This window comes from Aspergillus ochraceoroseus, assembly GCF_002846915.1.
Source record: "Aspergillus ochraceoroseus IBT 24754 chromosome Unknown P175scaffold_8, whole genome shotgun sequence".
In the NCBI taxonomy this organism is placed as follows: Eukaryota; Fungi; Ascomycota; class Eurotiomycetes; order Eurotiales; family Aspergillaceae; genus Aspergillus; species Aspergillus ochraceoroseus.
The window spans coordinates 1,303,106-1,329,265 of NW_024468483.1; the positions used below are offsets into that span (position 1 = coordinate 1,303,106).

Sequence of the window (26,160 nt, forward strand, 5' to 3'; positions counted from 1 at the left end):
CGATATATAAAAGATTGGCTCTGGCATTGTACGGGGAAAGCCGTCGGAACTAGTTTAATCCGACGCCGCCTCCGACATCGAATGATGGGGAAAAGCGGAAGTTGTTTCTCTACAACAACCACTCACTACAGAGTAACTGCCCAAGTTATTGCAACTCCTAAAGAATCAGTTGAGTTAAGCAGCCATGAAATAATAACAGGTATACAGGTTCAAGCTCTTCCACCGCCTGGTCTGACTAATATACAATACTTCCAAAGGGAGCCTAGTGGTTCAACAGAGACATTATTGTTCTCCGGCTCTGTCTGGAGGATCTATCTTCTTAATCTTCTATCCTCATCCTCGATGGCGATCGCGATCTCTCTAGAGAATGCATAAAGTGGTCGCCCCCAAATTCTCCTCCATTCACGGTTTTGCCTGTAAGTTTATGGGATTCATGTCAACTTCCTATTATGTATGACATAACGCTCATCCATGATGAACCGTTCTATACTAGGCCGGGCACTTTATCGCGCACTTCTTCGACAATGTAACAAGTTACCAAGCACCGCACCCACGCTTGTTGCGGTCACACCGCATGTTCGCGACAGGTTTCGGAGATATAAAAATCTTCAAAGTCCATCTCAAACTGCCAACGCCTTGAAGGCTGGGTATGAGGTATACAGTTCTTCGCCTTCTTCGCCGATAATAGCTAATTTTTTTTCTCTCTCGTTTTGGTTGCCTAGGCCCTCGACTTGCTGCACTCAGCATCGCAAGGGAATCAAGGAAATTCCCAGCTAATTAGAACAATACTTGCCGAATCGCAATCAATAAAAGAACAGAAATCTAAGATGCAAATGGTTTTGGAGGAACGGTCTCGCGCTGCAAAGAAAGCAAGGAAGCCGTCAGAGAAGGAAAAGAAGAGGGAAGAATCCCGGCGTTTCCAGGAAATGACTGAGAGCCGGCATCCAGACACCGCTTCTATACTATCACGCCCTCGACCTGTTGTAAACGGCCGACGTCATGTTCCCGTGCTCATCAACGCCCGCGGAGTTCCGTATCTACGCATCAAAAAGCCGCAGCCGAAAATCCTGAGCGGGATAATAAGAACGAAACTAGCAAAGCGATGGAAACGCATCGAACGCCGGGAGAGGCTGGAGACCGAGTTGCTTTTTGGCCAAGATGAGGATCACTGGGATCGGTTGACTATCGGCCAGCAGCCGGAAACGTGGGCCAGCGAAATTGCGAGTGCTTTGCAAGAGACGAGGGAAGTGATTCTGAGCAATGATACCAAAAACCGAGAACTTGCAGTTGCCATGTGGAATGTTGTCCTTGCTGAGCGCAAATTGGCAGAAGAAGAGAAGCCCAAGTCGGCCGAGACATGAAATGTTGTGGGTGCAACCCAAGATCTTGTTTCATAGCTCAAGGAAACCCTCAATGCTGATGGGAAGCCGTTACAAGATCCCAATCTGTCCGTACGAGAGTGACCGACTAATCTTCGAACCCCTGGACGAGTAAAGACTACTGCCATCGCTCTGGGTATTCGCCACATACAACGATAACTGGACCTGACCCAAGCAGCAGACTAACAGGCGTGCGAATTGGTTTTGGGTAACCGAGCCCTCATTCGATTAACACGATGACACTGTTGGTCAATATATAAAGTTTTGAGGATTCCTCATGATTATCCCAACTCCATTCGTCTACGACTTTGCGTGGCTCAACTTTGTACAATAAATCTCAAGATAAAGAAGTATATCTCAACGACATACATAAAGTTTGTACACATCATACTGTACATTAACATCGGCTAGTCCAGCGTGTTCCATATCTCAAGTCTTTCAATAGCTAGTGTTAGAATAATTATAAAGAAGCAGACAAGAGGGGCGAATTGGAGGGGTAGTGAAAAGCATTTAAAGGAGGATTTTTTTTCTTAGATAGTTCACAACTATTCTATGCAGATATTTTCACCTTTTCCACAGCAACTGGCAAAGCATCCTCATCCTCTTCATCAAAGTCTGCTTTCCCAGCCAAACCACGTTCCCATAATTGTCTCCCTGTAAGCTTTTTCTCTTCCTTGACCGGGGCCTTTTTATTAGCTTTCTTCTCCTCCGCCTCCTTCTCGTCACGCTTCCTGATTTCCTCCTCGGCCATCTCTTGTAGGAACTTTGCGTGCCATTCTAAGAACGTTTCCCGGTTTACAGCCGTGCCCTGAAACTTCTTATTCTCTTCCTCCTCGGCCTTGGCGGCCTCCATCTCTTTCTCCGCATGGACAGCGTTGACCCGTTCAGCCATCAGAAGCTCAGCGCTCTCCTTCAGCGCGCTAACTAGTGAGAAGACCATAGCCATTCCCATATTCTCCTCAATGGTAGGCTGTAACGCTTCGAGAAGCCGGTCGCGGTCCTCGGTGATATCTAGACGAGGGTGTTTCGATGAGTTCGGCGGAGAGGTAAGTTCGAGTTCTGGAGCAACATCCGGGTATTCTTCCGGGTATGAGACTTCCAACACCAGGACTGGCGGCTCAGCTTCCTGCTCGTCATTCTCAGGGGGGTCTAATGTAATTGATATCCGGTATGCAGTGTCGGATATGTCTGGGGAAATCGAGTTCGCGTCAGTATCAGCGTCAGTGGTCGTCGGGATGATGCTAAGGCAAATAAATAACCCTCAAGAGGGCCGGCTAAGAGGCTAGTCTCACCTGTAATCTCTTCTGGGAAAATAGAGTCGAGTACTTCGCGCTCTTCAATCTGATCTTCGCGACCCATCTTGCTTCAAAGAAGATGCTGGGGTCAGGGTGAGGAGAGGAGGGGTAGTAGTAGGTATTGTTGGAGAATCTTCAAGAGCCCGAAAGAAAATGGCTACTGTCGCAAGAATAAAATTGGCAAGACGATGGAAGTCTGGGTATCTTAAAACAGGACGACGAAGAGAAAAAATAAATAAAAAAAAAAAAAACCCTCGCTGTGGATTTCTTAAGCTGGCGGGCGTCTGAATTAATTCTGCATACTTCGTTGCCCGCAATTCGACATCGCTGGTCGCCATGCAAACTGAACAAACGGATAAGAAAAATGACCCAATTTATTCCGCCCGAAAAAGGAAATCAATTCAATTCGCTTCGTTTCTAGAGAGAAAAAAAAAAAAAAAAGACCAAACCAAACAACTATATATTTAATTATCGGAGCACCATTTAATTGTCCAGATCGAATATTTTAAATCATCGAGAAAGCACAGTACGTTTGAGAGATAATCCTACTACGGCAGTCATACAATGGGGAAGCCCAAACCTCACAAGAAGAAGGCTTCCAAACCTCGCGAAAAGTCGGTTCTGAGCGCTGGCGGCTCGATATCGAAACGGAAAATGAACGAAGACCCCTCTAAGCTCCTTGAACAAGCGACAACGCTCCTTCAGACTGGACAGCCCGATGCCGCGCTTTCGTTGGCCCAGCAAGTACTCGACAATGCGCCGGCCAACTCCCCCACCCGATTACTAGCACTGAACTCGGTTGCGGAGATCTACGTGGAGCTAGGAGAGATTGATATTGCAAGGAAACATTTTCTCAGCGCAGTTGAGTTGGATCCGGCGGGCTCCATACCGGAGGCCCAGGGAGGGGGTGCTGAAAAGTTCTTATGGTTGGCTCAATTGAGTGAGCTTGGAGGAAAGGATAGCGTTCAATGGTTTGAAAAGGGGGTATCATCTCTCAGAAACACTGTCCAGCAATTGGAGGTAAACCCGGGTCCGACAGAAGTGATTGAACTGCTCGAGAAGAAGCAGAAGATGGCAAATGCCCTCTGCGGCGTTGCTGAAATTTATATGACCGACCTTTCGTGAGCTCCCTCCCCCCCCCCCCCCCCCCCCCCCCCCCCCCCCCGCCCCCCGCGCTGCGCATATCTCTCTTCCTCTTTTTACACAACTGACAGGGGTTTAGGTGGGAAGAAGAGGCAGAAAGCCGCTGTGAGTCCCTCATCACGGAGGCTCTACTAGTCAACCCGACTTCGCCCGAAGTCCTACAAACACTTGCATCAATCCGAATTTCACAGCTCCGAGAAGACGATGCTCGCGCGGCACTTTCGAGAAGTCTAGAAACATGGAAGGATTTGCCACCTGAAGACCCCAGTGTTCCAGATTTTGCAACTAGAATCAGTCTTGCTCGTCTCCTGATGGAAGTTGGCCTGCTACTGGAGGCTCTGGAGGTCCTTGAGCGTCTAATCCTCGAAGACGACCAGAGTGTGGAGGCATGGTATTTGGGCGGCTGGTGTCTGTATCTCCTAGCGGAGAAGAAAGAAGCACCCCAAGATGCAGATGGGCTGGAGATCAACGAAACACCGGAGTCCAAGCGACATGCTTCGCTGATGGCTAGTCGGGAGTGGCTCAAGCAAGGTCTGACGTTATATGACCTTGTTCAGTACGAGGACACCAAACTCAAGGAGCACGCTCTTGAGCTCGTGGAGACCATGAACAAAGAACTGGGAGAGGAGATGGAAGATGAGGAGGATGGGGTGGATGGCGAAGGTGACGAAGATTGGGATGATATTGACTCGGATAGTGACCATGAGATGGCGGATTCGTAATGTCCTGAAAACGATATTTGCATAATGATACCAAGAGAAAAGTTGTTCGAAAAGTAATCCTCTGAACTTACTCCTATATTAGGGAGGTGCGATAGATAATCAGACTTGTTCTATGTATTGAAAATGCATGTGGTGTTAGCATATTGCAGGCTTCTAGACTCCCCCACCACTACTACTTTTGATGGCAGCTATAAGTTACCGTCTTCTCTAAGGTCTAAGGAGAGGAGAGGCTAACACTCTTCAAAATGTGACCCAGTTTCTAAGTGGATTTGCCTGGTTGACTGTTCTGACTATAACTTCTCTAGGAATGCACTGACAGGCACCTGGGCACTACCAGCTTCTAATCTAAGCCCCCAGCATCATTGCTTAAAGCGTACGGGATTTGAGACGAAGCAAAAATGTTCATATATTGCAGCTAGGCTTCGCATAGACTACAAATGCTCTAATAAACTGAGAAAATAGGACTGCAAATAAACCTGATGCGAACACCGACCGTAATACTCCGTTTTGGCTTGCAAATCGTTCAGGAGACTTAAAAATTGGTGCCTTCCTGAGGCTGAGGAATTTTCTTGTGTTGTGGGAGAGCCATGTATCTGAGATTACCAGTATCAGCCATGATTCAATGCCCAGTTAAATCAAATCATCTTGGGGCGTGAAGAGCGAGGGTTACCTTCTAAGCTCAATCAAGATGGTCTCCATAGTATACTCGCGTTTCCATTGAGCAAGACAAGGCAACTTAGAGGGATCCACCTGAGGAATGTTAGACTAGATGGAATTGATGTATTGCTTTTTAGAGAGTCAGAAGAGAGAGGGAGAGCCAGACCCTGCCTGTTATGGGGTCTACACAAGGAAGGTTGATGCGCGAGACGAATTGAAGTGTAGGAGGGTAGTCGGGATAATCGGGACCGCAATGAAGATTGAGACTGTATATCCTATTCTCATGGACACTCTATAGTCAAGTAATCGCTGGTATTAGAAAATTGTGTCCATATGCTGCACTTCGAATGCAACTCGTGGGGAGGAGGACGGACGTGAGGGGGACCAAGGACAGTTCCGTTCCAGTTGCTCATCATCATATCGTCGCCATCTGCCAGACCATAGGAGCAAGCCTCTAGTTCGCAAGAAGAAGGTGTATATTAGCGGGGTGGTTCACTTAACATGATATGATGTTTTTGGTGTCGCATGCTTACCTGCACCCAAGCCCTTCTCACCCTTTTCCAGCTCCTCCAGAAGCCTAAAATTTCTGGGTACCTTCGCGGACATGATGAGGTGTGAAAAAGGTAAAATAAATAAAAGCCAAACGGAATGGAAAGGGTATTTTTGTAGTGGGAGTCAAAGGGTACGGAACTCAGAACAGTCAATAGTAATCTAGAGTGGAAAGGAATTTCCTGAGTTATGAGTTATAGTAAAAGAGGGGCAGCTTTCTTCGTTATCCCACTCCGAAGAATACCAGTGACGGAGTTGTCCACATATCAGATTCCAAGGCACTTCCCGCGTCATAGCCGGTGGTAACTGGCTTACCATACCACAGCAAATACCCTCATAACCCGGTAACACCATACTGTCACAATCTCACGTGATGATAAGCAATGTGATCACGTGCGATACCGCTATCGGCATTGGTGCCTTAGCGTGTCCCGGAGCCTCCTGATGCGAGGTGTTCATGGGAGACAATTCGACTACTTGTGGGATGTTGACGATGGTGGATACTACTGCAATCACGCTGCATCTGAACACCTTTTATTCTCGCTAGTCATAAACTGCCATCTATTGCTGTTGCCCTTCACATGGAGTTAATGTTGACTTGTTGTTGAACACTTTCATCCTTCACACCCTGTTCGACGGCTTCCGAGGCTGGTCCATCGGATCGGCTTGCTATTATTCGAGTGATACCTACTTAGTTGGACAGGGACTCGGCCATGCGTTGACCTACAACAATTAATTGGAAATGTCCTCTCAACTCTTGCAGACAGAGCTTCTGAATCTTATTCAAGAATCCAAGAGAAAGAATTCCGATTTGCGAAATGTTTGTTCTCCTTTGTATCTTTGTCTTGGTTACGATGTTGAAGCTCTGAGGCTGACTTGGACTGTAGGCGGCTGAAGAATCACTCAATGATTTGAAGGCGTTGCCTTCTACCTCTGAAGCCCAAATCTCTGCTGGTGAGTGTTAATCCCCCTGGGGCCGTTGTGTGAGCAAGTCACTGACCGCCACCAAGACTTGGTGCGGAAGCCTAGGTTCGTCAACCCATTCATTTTGGCCTGCCATAGTCGCCATGCAAAGCTTGCCGGTATTGGTGTAGTTTGCTTGCAACGCCTGGTAGCGTCCAGGTCATTGCCATCCGAGCGATTAAAAGATGTTCTGGGTGGTTTAAAAGAAACAACAAGTTTGAGTAAGCTTCTTGATGTCCGGAACCTACCTAATGCTAACGCCTGTAAGCCTTGGAAATCCAACTCAAAATCTTGCAGACATTGCCATCACTATTGCAACATTATTCCCATGACCTGAGCGGCGAGCTTTTTGTGACGACCCTTGAAATATGTGCAACGCTGCAGTCGAGCAAGACTATTGCGGTCTCTAGTACAGCAGCTGCCACACTTCAGCAGCTTGTTGTGTCGACGTTTGAAAGGGTGTCAATTGAAGATCGTAAGTAATTATTTCCAATGCGAACCTTTCCATCTCGCATACTTACATAGCGGTTAGAAAGCCCCCCAGACTCACGGCCGACCATTAATGTTAAAATTGATGGCGGCTCGGTAAAGATAGGATATTTTGCATTCGATGCTTTACGGGTAAGCTCAGCCTGAGGATGTGGTTTCCGGCTTGACTGATCCTCCCTAGGTTTTGGATGACCTTTGTCGTCTTGTAGATGGCGAGCCGTTGCAGTTCCTTCGAACCAAGTCGCTCTCTCCAACATTCACCCTGGAGCTTATTGAGAGCGTTTTGCTCAATAGTGGCCGACTTTTCGTCAATCACCCTGAGCTTACGCAAGTCCTGCGTACCCACCTAATGCCGCTGATTGTTAGATACTTATCAGAAAGGCATTCGTTTGCTCTGACTGTACGGATCACCAGAATTTTCCTAATCCTTCTGAAGCGCCACCTATCACTACTTACTGCTGAATGCGAGATGGCACTTTCACTCTTGACCCATTTACTTGAACCTGACGGGTCAACGCCTTGGAAAAGGGTCCTTTGCATGGAAGTTTTTCGCGGGTTGTACGCTGAACCGGGACTTGTCAGGCTCGTCTACTCATTATATGACGGAGAAGAAGCAAGGAAAAATATTCTTCGCGACCACATGGCATCGCTTGTACGTTTAGCCGCTGAGAAACCTGCTCTGATTGGGGTTAGCGGTCGCTCAACCGTACCATCACGTGCGGAGCACTCTCGATCTATTACCGAGGAGCAAATAACTCTCGAGGCTGGAGGAGTGGCAGGCGTTATTGGAACCACAGTTCCCACAACTGACACCAATGTGCCGGGTATCAGCAGCCAATGGAGTGTAGTCCGCACCCCTTACATGGAGGTGCTTGATAAGCTCGAACCCCCGCCTCCTCCAGACACATACATCTATAGCCTTGTACTTAATTGTATTAGTACATTTTCCGAAGGACTTGCAAAGTTCATCCTGCCGCTAACAGTTCCTGACCTCAAACAGAAGAGGAGGAGTCGCGTTATAGGCCCTGATCAAAATGGCGGCTCCACGACGTCTTCGCAAGACCTTCAAAGGGAAGAGTCCCTTAAACATGCAAAGTCAAACACGAAAAGACTTTCTGTGCCTATTAATCCTCTTCAGCTGGAGTCTCATCCTCAACTTCAAGCAATTCGAACGTGTGCAGGGATTATTGAAGATTGCTGGCCTGCTGTCCTTGCAACATGTTCGACTTTTCTATATGCGTCACTAGATGATGACTTTTACCATAATCTCGTCCGCTCATTTCAGAAATTGACTCATGTGGCTGGTCTTCTCAGGCTTTCTACTCCCCGAGATGCCTTTTTGACCACCCTTGGGAAGGCTTCTATGCCAGCTGAGACCACCGTGAAAACTGCTGGTACCTCAATCATAACACCCAATCCCCAGCATAATGAAGTGAATGAAAAACGTAGAGGGGCGGAACCTGCCGTTGTGACTCCCCCAACGACTTCAGAAGCTCCAACGTCTCTCATAAACGATCGAGCGGTATCACTAACCCCAAGGCACCTGCTTTGTTTGCGTGCTTTGCTCAATTTGGGCATTGCTCTAGGCCCTACCCTTGACCAGCCCGCCTGGTCTATAATCCTTGGTACACTTCAGGATACTGACCTACTTAATAAAACGCCTTCAAAAGTACAAACTACAGTAGTTAGCTCTGGCGACATTCCGGGAGGCACTGGGGACTTACCTAAAGTCAATTTGGGCACAGAACTTATGGCTGTACAGGCTGCCTCAGCCAAGATGTTCGAGAGCACCAGCGACTACTCCAATGATGTATTCCGAGGCCTCTTGATAGCACTGTTGGACCTATCTGCACCAACAGAAGGACAGCAAACACATGAAACATCTGAAGCAACAGGAGCACAGGCTCCTTCCCTACAGCCGAGCTCTGGGCGTATGCGCAGGTCATCTCGGCGTGTGTCGCATGCCATGGGCAAGTTCAGAATCCAGGACGAAGAGCTGAGCTTTGTCTTAGAGAAAGCAAACGAATTAGCCAAAGCAAATCTTGAAAGGCTTTCTTCATTAGCCGACAGTGACCAAAGTGCTTGGCAGATTCTTACCGAACGGCTCATGGCAACCGCTGCGGACCGACAGATTGATCAAAGCCTTCGTTTGCGTGCTAACGAAGTACTCAATAATCTGGTTTTTCAAACCATGAAGCAGGGGGTCGACGAGGCTGATTTGGAGCGCGACATGCGGCAGTTAAGGAACCTGGAGACCTTGAAATCGCAAGTGAAGCTACTGTATGAAAACGGTGGATGTTCTCTGGGCTCGCCTTCAACAGTTGTGGTTGAAGTTCATGAGCAAATACTGGAAACGCTTAAAAGTGTCCTAGAGCAGTACGCAGAGACTTTTATTCAATGCTGGGCCCCTGTTTTCGACCTCATTTCCAGCGTCTTCGGGCAATTGCCATCAGAAGAATGCAACAGCGACGCAAAAATAGCCCAAAGACAGAAGAAAACATTACTCGCAGACTCGGCTCGACTTATCCAGGTTGCATATAAAAGTCTGCAGCTTATCGCATCCGATTTCATATCCCAGCTCCCTCCTTCTTGTCGTCTAGATCTCGTAGACTCATTTTCCAAATTTGCTCTTCAACAACAAGTTTTCAACATCTCGCTCACGACAACCTCATCCTTCTGGAACATTTCAGACTTCCTTCAAGACCAGACCGCACGATTTTCGGTTGAGTCAGGGATCAACCTATCTGTTAGTGAAGAGACTCTCGCTACGCTTGCCAGGAGTGATGATCTATCTGTTTCAGGAGATGCCCTATGGCTGTTTTTGCTACTGCGGATTGTAGACCTCACCACGGACACCAGGTCAGAGGTTAGAAATTGTGCGGTTCACACATTATTAAGAATTTTTGATGCCTATGGCCAACAGCTATCTCCACCGGTATGGCGTTTATGTCTGAACCGGGTGTTGTTTCAGATGGTGGAGGAAATTGGTGTCAATCTTTCTAGTGTACAAGGCAAGTACGGCAGGGATTCCGATGAGATTAAGCTATGGGTTGAAACGGCAGTTGTCATGATCAAGGGGGTTTCAGACTTGATTACCAACTTCTTCGAGACTATCATCCAGGATAGCGATTTTGACCAATCTTGGAAGCGATTACTGAACTACTTTCAGAGCTTGGCCGGCTTACACCTTCTATCGTTCAGTGAGGCAGTATTTTCAAGCTTGTCCGGCATACTTACGCGAGTCCAGTCACCAGATGGGTTAAGCAAACAATGTCTACAATCAGCCTGGTTAGTCTGGGTGAATGGCCACCCTATGGATAAGGAAGATCTACTAGACTTGGGGCATCCTAATCAGGACGCTGCGGTATCTTACTTGCACACTCTTCAGCAAATCTATCGCCTGCATAAGGATGAGCTTGTTAACAAGGATGTCGAAAAAATCCTGCAGCATATGCGGCTTCTTGCATGGAACTCAATATGCCCTCGGTACTCGCCAGACATAGATCGTCCATCCAATTTGCAGGCATTGATTCTCGATTGTGTCAAAATGATCTGCTTGGAAAAGGACGACTCTCAGGGAGAAATTCTCCGATGTCTCGCAGAATATGTGGATTCCGCGCTCTCAAAATGGTCTCCGAGCAGTGACCCAAGGACACCGACTTACATTGCTTTCTCGAAAGAATCAATAGATCTTCTCAGCTGGTATTTGGCCGAGCATGGGATCAAGCAAAATATATTTGCGGACGGATCCCTCTCGATTGTCCTTGATCACTTGGCGACCCCTATTGTTCAAAGATATGAATGGCCAGGGAAAGACCGCGAGCCCAGTTTATGGCGAAAGTCCACCACAGTATCATTAAACGTGCTCCAGGTCACGATCCCTTACGTCGAGGAACAATACGAGAACTCAAACACGGCCGACATCTCGCGCTTCTGGACCTGCGTAGTTAATATTGCGAATGGTATAACTGCCGCTAGAGGCTATCGGACCATTCCCATTCCCAAGGCCACGGTGTTTTCGGACGAAACCTTTGACATTGACGCGTTTACGAGATTGAAAACGCTTATCATTCCATCGCTTGGCGCTCCAGCTATCCCAGATTCAACCCGAGAAGATTTTGCCGGTGCATTGCTGCACTCCTCTTTCATCTATCTTCCGCAACGACTCGACCTTCCCGCCAAGTACCGCGAGGACGGCCCACTTGAAGGTCTGTACAAGCTACGCCCAGGAAGAACCTTCGATCCGCCCCCAACGACGCGAACTAGAATGGCCTATGTTGTCCTAGATACATTGTTCGAACTATCCTCCGCGCCCTCGCTTTTAGATGGGGCTACGGGAGATGCGTTCGAGAGCGATCCCAAACCAATACTACTCGCACGATCTATCGCGCCGTACCTCATCCTCCGGTGTGCCGTATCACTTAAATGCTACATTGCCGACCAGCCACTCCGCGGACTCATGCCGCAGCCGACACCGGCACGCAAGGCACTACTGCATCTTATCCGGGGCATGGTCGGCCTGCGAAGTGAGCCATCCACGGTTCCGCCACCTCTTACAGCGACGGTCGGAGCAAAGGCCGAGCGAAACTACAAGCGGCACCTAGAATGGATATACCCCCTTGTCGTACAGGCCGTGCAAGTAGCAGGTAAAGAACGGGATGATGGCGAAGTTCTACGTGTGCTTGGGGAAGTCCTGCATGAGGTTGGTAGTAATGTATAGTAGTTAACCAACTATCTATATATCTGTATTCTACGGGGTTTTCTATAGAAATATTTTTCAGCTCTGAACGAGCTGTAAAACTACTATTACCACCTCCTAGGCACCTCGATAATATGTTGTGGTATTGACATAGAATGGTGACACAATCGATACTACTTTAGTAACTATAGTTAGTTAACTAGTTATTATATCCATGCACCTTACAAATAATACTGTAAATACAATAACCAATTAACCAAGTCATTTTATACCTTATCTTATACCCAACATGACCCCCAAAACCCTAAGAGGAAAGTCTCTGATGTCTTGATTGGATGGGATCAAGGTATCCATCAATGTAAATACAAAGCAGTCAGTCTCCTGGTGAGTTCTCCCTCTCAGGACACGAACCAGACACCCTCTGATTCTTCTGCATTGCACGAATGCTCTTCAACGCTTCTCAATAGTAGACTAAGCAGTAGTAGTTGATAGATAGCTAGGTGGTAGTTTAACTCCAGAGACGCCTCCAGCCACCCATGTATTCATTCCCTGTGATATAACCGCGCAGAAGAGACCAAAAAAAAAAAAAAAAAGAACAAGAACAAGAACAGAAAGAGAAACACGGATACGGATAAAAGGGAAAGAAAAGAAAGATAGCCTAAACAACTACTGATACTCTGCGAGTTTCCCCTTTACCACCCTTACCACCTCCTTTTGGACATCAGTCGGGGATCCATGAACATCCACCACCAGGGTATCCCATTCACCCTTTGGCTCCTCGAGATCCTTCAGTTGCGACTGGATCATGCCTGGTTTCATGTAATGCGCCTGGCGCGCGGAGACACGCTGGAAGAGGGTTTTCTCGTCGAGCTTGAGGTATATGAAGTGGATCTGGACAGACGAGGAGCCGTATGCAGCAACGCGCATGACGTCGCGGTATTTCTGCTTCAGGGCGGAACAGGCCACAACGACCCCGGAGGGAGGGTGGTAGTTGTTTGTTTCGGAGGGGGAGAGCACGGTGATGGCTGCGTTACGGAGGGAGATGAGCCAGTCCCATCGGTCTGCGTCTGTGAGGGGGACGCCATTGCCCATTTTTTCCCGGTTGGACTTGGGGTGGAACTGTTGGATTTGGAAGAAAAGGATTGTTAGTTAAGGGATCTTTTATTATTATAATTTTTTTTTTTTTTTTTCGCCCCTGCTTTGCTTTTGGGAGAGGGAAGGGGACATGGATATTATACGGTTGTAACTTACATCATCACCCTCAAGGAATGGCACCCCCAATTCCCGCTGGAGGTATCTTCCCACAGTACTTTTCCCGCTTCCAGCTGGGCCGGTGACCACCCAGATATGTTGGATTTCCTGTGGATTGGGTTTCTCTGATCGCATTGGGAGCGTAGTGTGGTTGAACGAGGAGGGTTTGGTAACGGATGCGCGGGTAGAGTCTAGTATACCCGCAGGACGACCTTGGGGAGACGGCTGGGGCCGTTCGCCGGTAGACAGCATTTTGAGGAGAGGAGAAAGAAAAAGCGCTGGTGATTTTATAATATGGGGGGGGGGGAGAGAGAAGAGGGTTATGCCGGAAGCGCAAGCAGAGAGAAGAAATCCGGAGTACACAGACAGGATTCTTGGAAATGCTCTGGGTGGTTCAACCAGCGCTTCAGATAGTAGTAGTATTTAGACTGTAATACAACCGGAGTAAAATAATAGTAAAATAGACAAGACGAATATTTGTCCTGGATTTGGGGCAAGAGCAGAGAAGTCGTGAGGTCAGAGGGGATCGAGAGGGAGCGTCCTAGGTAACCTGCAGCGTATAAGGCCAGGAGAGCGAAAAGGAGGAAATAAGAAGAAACTAGGAGCTGGAAGAGAAATTTGGTCAAGATATAGCCATCAATATTAATAGATTCTTGCCTCCCTGTTGCAAATTCAAGCTGGTGGGTGGGTCATGGTAATTTTATATCATGAGCCACCTTCCTCTATACTACCAGCAGTACCAGGCTGTATCACCAACCCAACACAAGAAAAGAAAGAAAGCAATAAATACAGGGCAAAAATAACCATCACAATACCAGCTGAGTGGGGGAGAGTGGGGGGACCAGAAGTATTGGAATTTGGAAATCTGTAACAATATAAAAGGAAGCAAAGACTGGTTGTTAGCGGGAGATCTGATCTAGTGTATAGAGGAGGTAATCCTGTACAGAGTATTATTACACAGAATACGGAGTGCACTCGGTGCATCCCCCAACTATTGTATAAACTGGAGTAGAGCGGGTTGCAGGTACTAGGATCAATGAATGCATTATTGAAGTTCAATGGCTAAAATAGATCTGAACAAAGTCCATGATGACATCCATGTCGACTCGTTGGAAATCCGACCTCTTCCCCATCCGTCCATGATGTCACCAAGCTTCCCTGTCCCGGGAGACCCGCGGCCTCTCTCTATAGAAAACCCCCTCCTCCCCAAGTTCTATGCAAAAGCTGGGGTCGTGTGCCAGTATACTTAGAACTTATACCCCATCCTTTTTCGAAATATCAAATTGGTCAAACCCATCCCAATCAGCCATTTCTTTCTAGAATTCAAATCCATTACCTACTAGTACTTTGTACATCGCAGAGTTACAAACTTACGGTCGGTTACCTGTAACGCAGTGGTTGACCCCCACGCTATGCCTGGTTAGGTATTCAGAACCCCCCACGGAATTCCAAGACCTTCGTTTCGTTCGAGAAAAGGAGACGACGGCAAACGGATGAGCCATTTCTACACCGGAATAGATACGACTTATTCCGGGCAGGACCCAGTCCGGAGTACGAAGGAGAACAAGGAACAGGTCAGAAAGTATTATGATTGGTCCACACTGTGGCTGTCCAATGTGGCTCAATCTGGGGAATTATGCAACGGAAATGGGCTGATGAAATTGTTTGTTTGTGCAGAGAACTTTGCCCAATTACTCCGTAACTACGGAGTGCTAGGTGATTGTTTCGAATGCATCCCCCTCTTCAGAGAGCACGACGAAGAGAAACTGTTTCCTGGGGTTGTAGAAAGTTCTCACTCATGTCCCAGAACCACCTGGTGCAGCTACCCCTCATTTACAAAGCCCTAGGCGTAAGACAAGCATAATAGGACTATTGTTCTTTTGATCCTATATCGTACTAAGATGGAGGTGATCAATTTAGTCCATATTTGCGCCTTGTTCGGGGGTAGCCCTTACATATACTATCAACTACATATCATATCATATCAACTTGGTACCTGGGGGCGGCGGTGGCATTACATAATCCTTGATGATGCTGCCGACCGCCAGGCAGTAAGTAATTCGGGACGCCGACAAACGTCAGGTAGCTTAACAGAGCTCTACGGACGAGCATTATTGGCGCCATTACTTTTATCTGATCTGTCTGGAGCGACTAGTACCTTTAGTGTCTTCCCTTTCTTTGTCCTAGATCTTCACCCACGATGACTTCCCTTTTCTTCTCTACCCCCGTGGACATCGACGTTGTCCTCGAAGACAGCGATGAGCGCCAGATGGTTGACGTCAAGCTCGACAAGGGCCATAAGGAGAGAGTGCCTCTGTATATGGATGGCGAATCTGTCAAAGGGGCCGTGACTGTAAGACCCAAAGATGGAAAACGATTGGAGCACACAGGCATCAAAGTGCAGTTTATTGGGACGATAGGTATGGAAAGCTGGCCTTCAGTGCTATAGGCTCCACGAACTCGCAGTCAACACCACATTTCGAACGTGGCGATCCCGTAACTAACATCATGCGCCTGTCTGAATATAGAGATGTTTTATGACAGAGGCAACCATTACGAGTTTCTATCCTTAGTGCAAGAACTCGCTGCTCCCGGAGAACTCCAACACCCGCAAACCTTTCCCTTCAACTTTAAGAACGTCGAAAAGCAATACGAATCCTACAATGGCATCAATGTTAAGCTACGATACTTTGTCCGTGTGACAGTCTCCAGGCGCATGGCGGATGTGATTCGGGAGAAAGACCTATGGGTTTACTCTTACCGTATGCCCCCCGAGACTAATAGCCCAATTAAGATGGATGTCGGTATCGAGGATTGCTTGCACATAGAGTTTGAATACTCCAAATCCAAATATCACCTCAAAGATGTGATTGTGGGACGCATCTATTTCCTGCTTGTGCGGTTGAAGATCAAGCACATGGAACTATCGATCATTCGACGAGAAACGACCGGGTCTCCTCCAAACCAGTACAATGAGAGTGAGACGCTGGTACGGTTCGAGGTGAGTTTCGGCGAAAATTATATCCCATGAATTGGCACGGATGTGGTTGTTAATGCATAAATGACACATAGATCATGGATGGATCACCGTCGAGAGGTAAGCTTTTTGTCCCCTCGTCCTTGTATCTGCTTTTGAGCCCTCCCCCATTTTCGGAAGAGACCTCTTCATGAGTCTAGGAAGAAGAAAAAAAATCAAATGATCACGGCAAATACTTACTATTACCAGGCGAAACCATTCCGATCCGTTTGTTCCTTGGTGGATTCGATCTGACACCTACCTTCCGAGACGTTAACAAGAAATATTCGACACGTTACTATCTGAGCTTGGTCCTTATTGACGAAGGTATGTTGACGTGTATACATGCGCCCATTGGTGGCTCTCTTTCTTTTATCCCGCACCCGCATATTTCAGCCTTTTGTTCAGGAGACCCTGAGCCATTCCCCGCACACTGGGGACTCAGTTGTGCATGTGTTGGCGCCCGAGTTATCTTCAGACCCCCATTGTCACAAGTCAATAGCCGACCGGCTATTGATCATCTGACCGTGGCCAGCCAAAAACTCGTGCGAGCTCGTCCGGATTGGTAACAAGCCGGCCTCTTCACAACCCCCACGCTAACCCTTACTTGGCCTCCCTCCTCACGTGGTTGTCCCCACTGTTCCCCAGTTTTTCTTTTTCCACCACCGTTTTTATTTTACACTATCGTCACGTCACGTATTCCCAGGGTTTTCATTTCAACCACCAGCTGCATGTATCTTCTCGTATTTTGGCTGACTTGGACCCCCTCAACTAGATGCCCGTCGGTACTTTAAGCAGTCCGAAATCATCCTTCACCGTCTAGCTCCCGAGGTACCTACGACCCCTCAGGTGGCCCAACAACAACAAATCCAACAGCAGCTCCTCCTGCAACAGCAACAGCAAGCAGTGCCACTCCCTCCTGGCTCAGCCACTCCCGGCCCAGGACGAGAGCCGCATCCTAGTCAAACAGTCACCGCTCCTGCGGCTTAAGTATCTATCCGCCTTTTCAAGCCAAGTCATAAAGCTCCAATTATAATGACTCGCTCGGTTGAGCTGCTCTTGATATTCTACATATACCCCGCCACGCTGGCTACTATGTACCGTACCTACTCTGTATCCGTACACTGTGTGTCTCTCTTATCATAGTCGTCACTGTCATCGTCCTCTATTTTGTTGTCTCTATTTCACAAGAGCCGGTTTCTCTCTTATCTTTCAATGACTGATATATAATTGACGCTTAAAAGTGTGGTTGGTAGAATCTGTTTCTCCTGCAGTGTAGCTGTATTCTGTGGCATGCACATGCCCAAATCATCGCCAAGAAGCTTTTCATCCAACATTTGTTCGAGCTTGGCTTCATTCAGAGACACGACTGTACGGAGTACTTTCGATGCAAACTACGGAGTAGACAAACGTATATTTAGAGTGACGAGGGTCGAACGCAACCCTCCTGTTACTTTGAAATATTACCATTTTGGGAAAGTTGTATGGCGTCATTGCCTGTACTTTGGGTCAGTATCATGTCACCTCAGTGAAGATACTCCGAGATACAGCTGTCGAGGAAATTCAATAATTATTGATCTCTTTGAATGGCCTCCATAAGTAGCTCCAGTTGCTGGGTTTCTAAAACCAGCTTATTCTGCGCAGCCCCCCCTTTCTAGGATGCGAGAATGCTAGCTGGCAAACTACAGCACTACTGAGCTTGCTTTCATACTCACTTTTAGCTCATATAGATGTAAATAATCTTACATGGAAGCCTTTCATGTGCATGTATATCCGTGTTTTCCGTATAGGATCCTTATCTGAGGATAGATCAATAGAATTGGAGGTCGAAGAGACTAGCGAAACAACTTCCCTTTCCCCCAATTTCCCCATTATCATAATAGGTGCCACTTACACTTTACTTCAAGTATCAGGGCAAGATTATATATGGGATGGGGAATTCTTTGTATCTCGAACCTCCGCACTCTCAAAATGCGGAGAAACCCCACGTGATATGACGCTGGGGGTCGGTTATCATCGGCGCTTAGAAGATGCAGAGGGAAGGTATATGAGGATTACGGCCTCTTCCACGCTCTAATGATTATCTTCTTCTTTTAATGACCGTCTCCCCTACCCAGCGTGGAAGCGACAATGAATGTTCTCCGGTGGAGTCGAGGTTTCTCCAGGGCTTGCATGTCCCCTAGACCCTTGTCAATCGCAGTTCGAGTTCGCCAACGACGGACTTTCCATGCTGCGTTATCTTTAGGTGGGATCCGGTCTCAGGTTTTGAAAGATGTTGGAGAGGGTGAGTTACGGATTCTTTTTTCGTGTTCCTTTACACTCGGTGTGCTTTTCGTTACTCTACTAATCAACATTCTTTGTTTGCAGGGATAACGGAGGTCCAGATAATCCAGTGGTACGTTGAGGAGGGTGCACGGATTGAGGAATGGAAACCTCTCTGTCAATACCAGTCAGATAAAGCAGTTGATGATGTAGGCTCCTTGCCTTGTCTCTTCTCGTTCCGTTCCAGGGCTAAATAGGTGCAGATTACCTCGAGGTATGACGGAGTGGTCAAACGGCTACACTTCCAAGCAGATGATACTGTCCCTACGGGAAAGGTAAATGCAACCCCTGAAAGACGTATGGGGGTCCTTCGATCACTAATTTCAATTTCGTGTAGGCTCTTGTTGATATTGAGGTTGATGATGCAAAATACCCCGAAGACCATGCGTCTCCGAGTCCTGCACCAGAGTCAACGCCTCAACAACCACAGACTATAGTCGACGCTCCAGCAAAGCCTCAGCCTGCAACTACATCACCACCACCCCCACCCCCCACCGCTTTAGCCAACGAGACTTCTGTGAATACGCCGAAATCAAAATATGCTACCCTCGCAACCCCAGCAGTCCGCGGCCTGCTCAAAACACTGAGCGTGAATATCGAAGATGTACAAGGAACCGGGAAGGACGGGCGTGTCCTCAAGGAGGACGTCCATCGATTCGTGGCAATGAGAGAGAGCCAGGTTGCTGCTCCTGTCCAACAGGAGGAAACAGCAGTCAATCTCACGCCGATTCAGTCGCAGATGTTCAAGACCATGACTCGGTCCCTTAGTATCCCACACTTTTTGTACGCCGACGAGCTAAACATCAACAATGTATCGGCGCTGCGAGCGAAAATCGCCAATGGCACCAAAGACCCCAGGAAAATCACGTTTCTTTCCTTCGTTATCAAAGCCGTCTCTCTCGCGCTGCACGAGTACCCTCTCCTCAATGCAAAACTGGACACCACCAACCCCGATAATAAGCCACACCTGATCATGCGACCAAGACACAATATCGGCGTTGCGGTGGATACGCCGCAAGGGCTGGTAGTCCCGAATATCAAGGACGTTGGCAGCCGCTCCATTCTCGAAGTTGCCGCGGAGCTCTCGAGACTAGGCGCGCTTGGGAAGGAAGGAAAGCTTACTCCTGCCGACCTTCGCGGCGGCACGATCACCGTCTCAAACATTGGAAACATTGGAGGCACTTATGTCGGTCCAGTGATTATTCCCAATGAATTGGCTATTCTGGGGATAGGAAGGGTCAAAACAACGCCCGTCTTTGATGCTGCCGGCCACGTCACAAAGGGTGAACTGGTGAATTTCAGCTGGAGTGCCGATCATCGCGTGGTAGATGGTGCGACGATGGCTAGGATGGCTAGTAGGGTTAAGGAGTTTATCGAGTCTCCTGATCTGATGCTCTTACATTTGCGATAGCCTTCGTGGTCCTATTCTTAGAGTTACATAGAACAGTCATTTCCTCCCCCTTTCCCTCCTTCTTAAAGTTTTCATGTATACCTGCGTTTCTTCTTGTAGTTTACGTATACCGGTAGGCAGGTCTCTACTGGCAGGGACGAGACTAGCTGTGGAATATCACTTGGGTGGTAGTTGAGGTTTCAATGTTACTTGACAAAAACCTAAGTAAAAAGTGTTAAGGAAACCCCTTAATTAAGCGAAGTGTGTGAAGAGTATTCTACTCATTCGTAGGTGTCTAAAAAAAAAAAAAAAAAAAAAAAAAAAAAAAAAAAAACATTCATAAATCCAGGATCATTTCTGTCCAAGCTCTTGCTGCTTGATTTGTCGCATCATCAGCCGGGCATTCATTCCTACAATGCATCGCACAAGGTCCCAATCGCCATCCAACCCAACCCAATCGGTGACAAGGATACCCGTAGACCAATCGCAGTCATCCCCTTCGCCGTGGATTCTGCAAAGATGGTCGACGGTGGCGGGGTTCAACTTGGCTGCAATCTTTTCGGGCCAGGTATTGACCTTCCAGAAGTTGCTTGCGGACAAGAAATTGACATAGAATGGATGGGCCCGGGTTGCGTTGGGGCCCGGAAGGATACCGAAGGGATAGCATGTTTCGCCGGCCCGCTTGCACTGATCGACAACGTACCCGATTTTCTTCTCGATATTCTGGGTTTCCATGACTTCGTAGAAATCCTGGATGCAAATCTGACCGCTTGGGCAGGTGGCGTTCGCGCAATTATCGGCCCACCCGGTAGCATTGATACCCCAGCCGCGGCCGCCGCCGTGCACGTCCTTCAGTCCCTCGAGGATGTTGAACCGGCGCACGAGGACCACTTTCCCGCGAGCCTCGCCGAGCGTGGGGATCTTGGGATCTGTGTACCACCGACTGTCGGGACGGGCGTAATGATCGTGCAGAATTCGGCTTAGCTGTTCGTCGGTATGGGTTCCGGGACCCTCGCGCTTCAGAGACATGATGAGAGTCTCTGATGGGTTCTGTTCTAGGAAGTCGTTCACTTCGCGCATAAGCTCGCGGAAGTACTTACTTCCTGTTAGGGAGATAGGGAAGACGCTGTGCACGAGGATAAGCTCGTCTTTAGCGGGATCCTCGGGGTACTGGGGCTGCACGCGAATATCGAAGAATCGCACGCCATTTCGGAGTTGTTCGCGTGGGCTGACCGCTTGGCAGCGAACGGAGGGGGGGGCAAGATGACAAGTCGGGGAATTGTGTGTTCCTGGGATGGACAGCGCTGAAAGTAAGGTGTTGTCCTTTAACTCACGCATCCACGAGTTGAGGTTTGCGGAGGAGAAAATGGCCAGGTGAGATTCGCGCGTTACGAAGACCCCCGTAAATTGGAGTTCAGGGTTTGGGGACAGCGGCTTCATCGTAGCAGATTCGGCTGTAGGCACAGGGGTTTGGACTTGGTGTCTCTCTCCCTGTGATTCAAAGACCCAGCGCAGGCGCTCCTTGTCTGAATCGATGAAGGCGCGGAGCTGGGTGCGCACTGTTTGGAAAGGCTCGACATGGATGTCAACGTCCTCTTCGGCGAATGGCTTAGTGTCATCGTTGATCACCGCAACAAGCGGCCCGGCACGGGTAACATTGGTAAATACGCGTGTGAAGTTCTTTGCTAGGGATTGGATGTTATCGCGAGGCTTCTGGGCAGCGTGGAATCGTTCAATGCGCTTCAACGTAATTGGCGTGGAGGTGAGGTTACGAATCGTCAAATGTTCTGCAACCATGGCGGTGATCAATGCAATTCTCTCAGCAATTAAGACAAAGACTTCTCTGTTAAGGATACAGTGCCTATGTCTCTAGGGGTACGACGACGCTTTGGCTGGCCTGGCAAGAGGCTGGAGGGAGGTTGTCAGACGATTGAAGCGAAACGCGAAATCCACGAGCAGGGCCGAGCCTTGAGGGAACACAGGCGCCTCCGACGCCAGGAGGGTTGGCGCTCACTATTGGTTCCGTCCAGCTAAGGATCCAATTAGTCTCCATCTTGAGTCCTTGGCCTTTTGACAACGTCGAATCGCTGATTTAGATTAGTCTTCACCATCTTTGGTGGTAGGTAGAGCTGCCAGCGGGGTGGGGTGGGGTGGAAAGGCTGCAGCGGAATACAGAACCACTGGATCCAATTCCAGTTCAGTTGCCTGGATATGTCTCGTCCACTTACTTATAATGAGTCTGGAGACTCCGTAATCCTGGTGTGCTTCTTAACTGACCTCTTTCAAACAAAGTTGAAGCTATTCATGTGTCCATCACCTGCCCTTGTTGGTGCCTCTGCCGTCAGGTGTAGAAACCTTGAAAAAAGCCCCCAAGAGTTTTTTTTTTATAAACAAGGGGAAAAGCACTTCAAGCTCTAAAGGAATCATGATCTTTATCAAGGAGGAAATAAAGTAGAAAAAAAAATACAAGTAGTTATTATACATGAAAATGCAAGACAGCCTTTGTGCTATATCGATTTAAGAATCGCTCTTGTTCTCACCCGATGCACCTTTCTGCTCATCCTCCAACACACTTCTCCTGCTCTCAAGAGTAAAGTAAATGCTCCTGCTAGCTCCATCCAGAGCATTAGTAATGCTAGATCCCATGCTCTGCAAGGCCATGATGAGTTGCGACCGCAGTCCATCCATACCACCCTCAATGCTTCCAACCCATTTCGTTTGGTCGACATCAAACACTTTATCATCCATGCGAGCGGCGAGTACGCTCAATTTGTTGAGGCCGTTCTGCACAGGGAATTCATGCCATGACGGGTTCGCCTTTCGGGTAGGGGCGGGATAACCAAAGGATTTGGGAGCAAGAATGGACATAGCGGCCTTCAGGTGTTCGGGCGACATGTGGGGGATAGAAAGCACTGCAACCGGCCCGACAAGAAGGGAAGCGAGCTCGTGCTTTCCCTTCATGTTTCGCACTGCGTCGTGAGCAGCGCGTGAGAGATCGTGGGTCAATGACGGGTCATCTCTGGATCCGGCTCTGGCGGATGTTTGTGAAGTCAACGCGGAGGTTTCAGGCTGGAAATACTCTACAATCCGCAGAGCCACCTCGAAGATACTGGTTTGGACGATCTGGACTTTGACATGAGGCGCTAAAGCCGGGGTAGATCGACCTGCTGCGGCAATCTGCGCGTCCACCTTCTCCATTGCCTTGTTCAGCTCCCGACGGATTGCAGCCCATTCCACTGACTGAAGATTATCGTGTTGGAGAAAGACCATAAGAGGGGTGGTGCGAATAAGAGAGGTGTATTGCCGGAGAAGTTGCGAGCGTCGATACTCGGGGTTGCGGTGTGACGGAGGTTGGGAGGAAGGAGTTCTAGCGATGGAGGGAGCAGACACGGTCATCTGATCGATTGACGGAGCCGGAGTCGTAACGGTCGCAGCGGTACTGGCATATCGCAACGCGATAGGGAGTTCATATTGGCAGAGAAGCCTTTGACTCCGGACAGGTTGAGGAACCCGGGCGCTCGAAAGACGAAGCCTGGGAGGCATTGTGGATGAGAAATGTTCAATATGAAATTAAAATCAAAGCCAGAAGGTTATTCAGATACACCAAGCAATTGGTAAACCACTCGAAGCGCGGGGAATTGGCAGATACCATCAATCCAAGCCGTCTTGAAGATGCAGCCAGACAAAAATAATACGAGACGAAATCTGAAGGCCCAAGAAGGATTAGCGGGGATTTAGCGGTGTGTTTCTGCCGGGCGCTATGACCCGCTCAGCTCCGATTGCCGTATGAAGTAAGGACTAAATAGTTAGTTAGTTAACTAGTTATGTGTCATCGACCGTCTTGAACAGTTACTGAGTTATAACTATAGTCTGTTCTCCCTCAGTTGAGAGCTCTCTGCCTGTTGACCCTACTTTCAAAAGGTCTTAAATCCATTCTGCCTCTATTTCGAGCTCCAATGTCCGCTTCACTTCGCCAAAAGCCGGAGAGTATCTCCATCAGTCCCCTCCTTAAGAAGCTTGCCTACCCCGCGTCCGAAGTCGCGGTAGAAGCTTCAGAAATCGCTTCAGCATTCGCATTGATTTTCGAAGATCGTCTTTCAGATATTCAAACAGCGGCCCTGTTGACTCTACTGCACTCAACTGGAAAAGATCGAGATGCGGAGGTTATTGCAAAGTGTTCGCATCAGATGAGAGAAGCCGCTCGCCAGGTCAACAAAACTGCTTTGAGACAAGCCATTCAAGCCCGTGGCAGGAAAGAAGGAACCTACCGAGGTGGTTTGGTAAGTTTTTCGGGATACAATTTGCTGTTCTTTTGTTCATGATTCTGACCCCTTGCGTTCTCAACTGCAGTGCGACATTGTTGGAACCGGCGGTGATTCGCATTCCACCTTCAATATTTCCACCACCTCTTCTATTCTCGCCTCACCGCTCCTCATGACAGCTAAACATGGAAATCGGGCTCAGACTTCGTTTTCTGGATCGGCTGATGTCCTCAATGCCATCTCTCCCGTTCCCCCCAAAATCTCCGCCGTTACTGCCCAGAACCTCCACGAAGTGTACGCCGCTACGAACTATGCCTTCCTTTTCGCACCTAACTTCCACTATGGCATGATGTATGCTGATAATGTGCGCCGAAATCTTGGCTTACGAACAATCTTTAATCTTATGGGCCCCCTCGCAAACCCTGTCGATTGGGCTATCGAGGCTCGTGTCGTCGGCGTAGCCTACCAGGCTCTTGGGCCCGTGTTTGTTGAGGCTTTGCGCCAGAATGGATGCAAGAAGGCACTCGTTGTTTGTGGCATGGAAGATTTGGACGAGATCAGTTGTGCTGGGAAGACCAACTGCTGGCAATTGTCCGAAATCCCTAACCCAGAGTATACCGAGGGAGAGGATTCCAATGATGACGAGGAGCGTGTCCCCCGTACCATAGCCAAATTGGAATCATTCCAATTAGAGCCCGCCGATTTCGGCCTTCCGGTCTACCCTCTGACCGCCGTCTACGGTAGGAAGATGCCCAAGGAGAACGCGGCAAAGCTGATGAGCATCCTACGGAACGAACTGCCTCGGGATGACCCGATTCTGAGTTTTGTTCTTATGAATGTGGCGGCTCTTTTGGTGACTTCGGGAGTCTGTGAATCGGACACCAGCAACATGGGTCCTGGTGACGATGGCCAAGTGATCACCGAGCGCGGCCCAGGTGGTGGCCGTTGGAAGGAAGGTGTCCGGCGTGCACGCTGGACCATTGAAAGCGGCGCCGCTCTCAAATGCCTCGAGGGTTTTATTGAAGTAACCAACAAACTTCAGTAAAGGCTACGAGTATATGTATTTCGGATCTCTCTTTTTAAATTTTTTTTGTGATATTGGAAACGGATTAATGAAAAAAAAAGGAAAGGGAAAAAAAGGTTTTTTTTTTTTCGGTATATGATTATTATGTTGGATGAAATCATTATAAAGATATTTTCTGGGGAATTTCTGCAAAAGTTGGCCAAAAATAGTCTGTAAGTCGCTAGATATCAAGGACTATTGTTCATACTTGTCTCCTCTTCTTCAACAAGCCATGTAAGACAACCATTGCAGTACTGCATAATGTACTCTTGAATCACTCAAATCCCAAAGCGCCAACAAATGCACGTAAAAAAAAAATAAATAAATAATCGTAACTGGCAAACAACGAACGCAATGAATCTTTCTCACTCCCTTCATCTCGGGCCCAATCTCCCGCAACATACACGATATCAGATCTTCTCCGCTCATCGGGCTTCGAATTGAACCATACTATACACGAAAGAATCAATCGACATTAGCCAAAAATAAATTCTCGATGCATTTGCCGCCCCCTCCAAACATCGAATTAACAAATGGCCCTCACTCACCGTTTGGTTCTTTCCTTGTACAAGACACGATGTCCGCACTCCTTGCAGCGGATCTGGTCACCGCGTTTCAGCGAGACACGGGAGTTGCACTCGCCGCACAGGTAGGCGACGATAGGACCGTCCAGGGAGCTGGAACCGAGGCCGTCGTTGCTGAAGGCGTTTTGGCCGCCCAAGGTTGGGGGGACTTGGTATGCTTCGCGGGACATGATTTGGTTATTGATTTTTGATTTGGGTTGGTTTTTTCGAGCAGGTCAGAACTGATGCGATCCAGGTGTATTGATGAGATGAGGAAAGAGGTAGATGGTTGGTTGGCTTGAGGTGATAGAAAAATTGGAGGTCGTTTCTTTTCTTTTCTTCTTCTTCTTTGCGACGGATCTTTTTTTTGATGTGATGAGTCAGCAGGGGCTCATCT

At 48.3% G+C, this 26,160-nt stretch overlaps 12 protein-coding genes across 12 annotated transcripts; 6 read left to right on the plus strand and 6 right to left on the minus strand.

Annotated features, from left to right (window-relative positions):
• Positions 1-367: 367 nt before the first annotated feature.
• Positions 368-1,361, plus strand: P175DRAFT_0535286 (LYR motif-containing protein; the record flags this gene model as incomplete). The annotated part of the gene is made up of 3 exons (XM_040900212.1): positions 368-416; positions 494-654; positions 723-1,361. 3 exons carry the CDS (start codon positions 368-370, stop codon positions 1,359-1,361), a joined length of 849 nt encoding a protein of 282 aa, XP_040749758.1.
• Positions 1,362-1,645: 284 nt separating this feature from the next.
• On the minus strand, positions 1,646-2,983 carry P175DRAFT_0366759 (uncharacterized protein). The gene is made up of 2 exons (XM_040892931.1): positions 2,672-2,983; positions 1,646-2,567 (listed from the first exon to the last, which is right to left on the minus strand). Exons 1-2 carry the CDS (start codon positions 2,736-2,738, stop codon positions 1,930-1,932), a joined length of 705 nt encoding a protein of 234 aa, XP_040749759.1. The 5' UTR covers positions 2,739-2,983; the 3' UTR covers positions 1,646-1,929.
• Positions 2,984-3,107: 124 nt separating this feature from the next.
• Positions 3,108-4,644, plus strand: P175DRAFT_0526121 (ACL4 family protein). Its single transcript, XM_040899447.1, has 2 exons — positions 3,108-3,795; positions 3,897-4,644. Exons 1-2 carry the CDS (start codon positions 3,239-3,241, stop codon positions 4,537-4,539), a joined length of 1,200 nt encoding a protein of 399 aa, XP_040749760.1. The 5' UTR covers positions 3,108-3,238; the 3' UTR covers positions 4,540-4,644.
• Positions 4,645-4,839: 195 nt separating this feature from the next.
• P175DRAFT_0560264 (E2 ubiquitin-conjugating protein MMS2) lies at positions 4,840-5,968 on the minus strand. Its single transcript, XM_040900969.1, has 5 exons — positions 5,730-5,968; positions 5,571-5,650; positions 5,363-5,488; positions 5,210-5,289; positions 4,840-5,132 (listed from the first exon to the last, which is right to left on the minus strand). Exons 1-5 carry the CDS (start codon positions 5,800-5,802, stop codon positions 5,072-5,074), a joined length of 420 nt encoding a protein of 139 aa, XP_040749761.1. The 5' UTR covers positions 5,803-5,968; the 3' UTR covers positions 4,840-5,071.
• A 519-nt stretch (positions 5,969-6,487) lies between these two features.
• P175DRAFT_0444587 (putative endosomal peripheral membrane protein (Mon2)) lies at positions 6,488-11,917 on the plus strand (the record flags this gene model as incomplete). Its single annotated transcript, XM_040894240.1, has 6 exons — positions 6,488-6,565; positions 6,633-6,705; positions 6,738-6,929; positions 6,977-7,187; positions 7,245-7,329; positions 7,379-11,917. 6 exons carry the CDS (start codon positions 6,488-6,490, stop codon positions 11,915-11,917), a joined length of 5,178 nt encoding a protein of 1,725 aa, XP_040749762.1.
• Positions 11,918-12,562: 645 nt separating this feature from the next.
• P175DRAFT_0444208 (gluconokinase) lies at positions 12,563-13,399 on the minus strand (the record flags this gene model as incomplete). Its single annotated transcript, XM_040894220.1, has 2 exons — positions 12,563-13,015; positions 13,148-13,399. 2 exons carry the CDS (start codon positions 13,397-13,399, stop codon positions 12,563-12,565), a joined length of 705 nt encoding a protein of 234 aa, XP_040749763.1.
• A 1,772-nt stretch (positions 13,400-15,171) lies between these two features.
• P175DRAFT_0366867 (vacuolar protein sorting-associated protein 26) lies at positions 15,172-17,305 on the plus strand. The gene is made up of 5 exons (XM_040892932.1): positions 15,172-15,567; positions 15,676-16,148; positions 16,220-16,244; positions 16,374-16,490; positions 16,939-17,305. The coding sequence occupies exons 1-5, from the start codon at positions 15,348-15,350 to the stop codon at positions 17,151-17,153; spliced, it is 1,050 nt and encodes a 349-aa protein (XP_040749764.1). The 5' UTR covers positions 15,172-15,347; the 3' UTR covers positions 17,154-17,305.
• Positions 17,306-18,293: 988 nt separating this feature from the next.
• On the plus strand, positions 18,294-20,133 carry P175DRAFT_0465348 (putative 2-oxo acid dehydrogenases acyltransferase; the record flags this gene model as incomplete). The annotated part of the gene is made up of 4 exons (XM_040894871.1): positions 18,294-18,447; positions 18,531-18,634; positions 18,689-18,760; positions 18,823-20,133. 4 exons carry the CDS (start codon positions 18,294-18,296, stop codon positions 19,894-19,896), a joined length of 1,404 nt encoding a protein of 467 aa, XP_040749765.1. The 3' UTR covers positions 19,897-20,133.
• Positions 20,134-20,203: 70 nt separating this feature from the next.
• Positions 20,204-22,127, minus strand: P175DRAFT_0366970 (phosphatidylinositol-specific phospholipase C). Its single transcript, XM_040892933.1, has 2 exons — positions 22,104-22,127; positions 20,204-21,905 (listed from the first exon to the last, which is right to left on the minus strand). The coding sequence occupies exon 2, from the start codon at positions 21,670-21,672 to the stop codon at positions 20,227-20,229; it is 1,446 nt and encodes a 481-aa protein (XP_040749766.1). The 5' UTR covers positions 21,673-21,905; positions 22,104-22,127; the 3' UTR covers positions 20,204-20,226.
• A 78-nt stretch (positions 22,128-22,205) lies between these two features.
• On the minus strand, positions 22,206-23,547 carry P175DRAFT_0504296 (mitochondrial 54S ribosomal protein uL10m). The gene has a single exon (XM_040897823.1). The coding sequence runs from the start codon at positions 23,416-23,418 to the stop codon at positions 22,393-22,395; it is 1,026 nt and encodes a 341-aa protein (XP_040749767.1). The 5' UTR covers positions 23,419-23,547; the 3' UTR covers positions 22,206-22,392.
• A 176-nt stretch (positions 23,548-23,723) lies between these two features.
• P175DRAFT_0560271 (anthranilate phosphoribosyltransferase) lies at positions 23,724-25,517 on the plus strand. Its single transcript, XM_040900970.1, has 2 exons — positions 23,724-24,155; positions 24,226-25,517. Exons 1-2 carry the CDS (start codon positions 23,832-23,834, stop codon positions 25,180-25,182), a joined length of 1,281 nt encoding a protein of 426 aa, XP_040749768.1. The 5' UTR covers positions 23,724-23,831; the 3' UTR covers positions 25,183-25,517.
• P175DRAFT_0504298 (Rpo12/RPC10 RNA polymerase subunit family protein) lies at positions 25,380-26,089 on the minus strand. Its single transcript, XM_040897824.1, has 2 exons — positions 25,749-26,089; positions 25,380-25,650 (listed from the first exon to the last, which is right to left on the minus strand). The coding sequence occupies exons 1-2, from the start codon at positions 25,952-25,954 to the stop codon at positions 25,626-25,628; spliced, it is 231 nt and encodes a 76-aa protein (XP_040749769.1). The 5' UTR covers positions 25,955-26,089; the 3' UTR covers positions 25,380-25,625.
• Between the last annotated feature and the right edge of the window lie 71 nt (positions 26,090-26,160).

Excerpts from the sequence above, each read along its gene's own strand:
- P175DRAFT_0366759 (XM_040892931.1), bottom strand. The coding sequence starts at position 2,738 with ATGGGTCGCGAAGATCAGATTGAAGAGCGCGAAGTACTCGACTCTATT. Across the intron at positions 2,568-2,671 it reads TTTCCCAGAAGAGATTACAG|ACATATCCGACACTGCATAC; the intron begins GTGAGACTAGCC and ends CGATTTCCCCAG.
- P175DRAFT_0526121 (XM_040899447.1), top strand. The coding sequence starts at position 3,239 with ATGGGGAAGCCCAAACCTCACAAGAAGAAGGCTTCCAAACCTCGCGAA. Across the intron at positions 3,796-3,896 it reads ATTTATATGACCGACCTTTC|GTGGGAAGAAGAGGCAGAAA; the intron begins GTGAGCTCCCTC and ends ACAGGGGTTTAG.
- P175DRAFT_0560264 (XM_040900969.1), bottom strand. The coding sequence starts at position 5,802 with ATGTCCGCGAAGGTACCCAGAAATTTTAGGCTTCTGGAGGAGCTGGAA. Across the intron at positions 5,290-5,362 it reads TAGACCCCATAACAGGCAGG|GTGGATCCCTCTAAGTTGCC; the intron begins GTCTGGCTCTCC and ends AACATTCCTCAG. Across the intron at positions 5,133-5,209 it reads ATCTTGATTGAGCTTAGAAG|ATACATGGCTCTCCCACAAC; the intron begins GTAACCCTCGCT and ends TGGTAATCTCAG.
- P175DRAFT_0366867 (XM_040892932.1), top strand. The coding sequence starts at position 15,348 with ATGACTTCCCTTTTCTTCTCTACCCCCGTGGACATCGACGTTGTCCTC. Across the intron at positions 16,245-16,373 it reads GGATGGATCACCGTCGAGAG|GCGAAACCATTCCGATCCGT; the intron begins GTAAGCTTTTTG and ends TACTATTACCAG. Across the intron at positions 16,491-16,938 it reads CTTGGTCCTTATTGACGAAG|ATGCCCGTCGGTACTTTAAG; the intron begins GTATGTTGACGT and ends CCCCTCAACTAG.
- P175DRAFT_0366970 (XM_040892933.1), bottom strand. The coding sequence starts at position 21,672 with ATGGTTGCAGAACATTTGACGATTCGTAACCTCACCTCCACGCCAATT.
- P175DRAFT_0504296 (XM_040897823.1), bottom strand. The coding sequence starts at position 23,418 with ATGCCTCCCAGGCTTCGTCTTTCGAGCGCCCGGGTTCCTCAACCTGTC.
- P175DRAFT_0560271 (XM_040900970.1), top strand. The coding sequence starts at position 23,832 with ATGTCCGCTTCACTTCGCCAAAAGCCGGAGAGTATCTCCATCAGTCCC. Across the intron at positions 24,156-24,225 it reads GAACCTACCGAGGTGGTTTG|TGCGACATTGTTGGAACCGG; the intron begins GTAAGTTTTTCG and ends TCTCAACTGCAG.
- P175DRAFT_0504298 (XM_040897824.1), bottom strand. The coding sequence starts at position 25,954 with ATGTCCCGCGAAGCATACCAAGTCCCCCCAACCTTGGGCGGCCAAAAC. Across the intron at positions 25,651-25,748 it reads TACAAGGAAAGAACCAAACG|TATGGTTCAATTCGAAGCCC; the intron begins GTGAGTGAGGGC and ends TTTCGTGTATAG.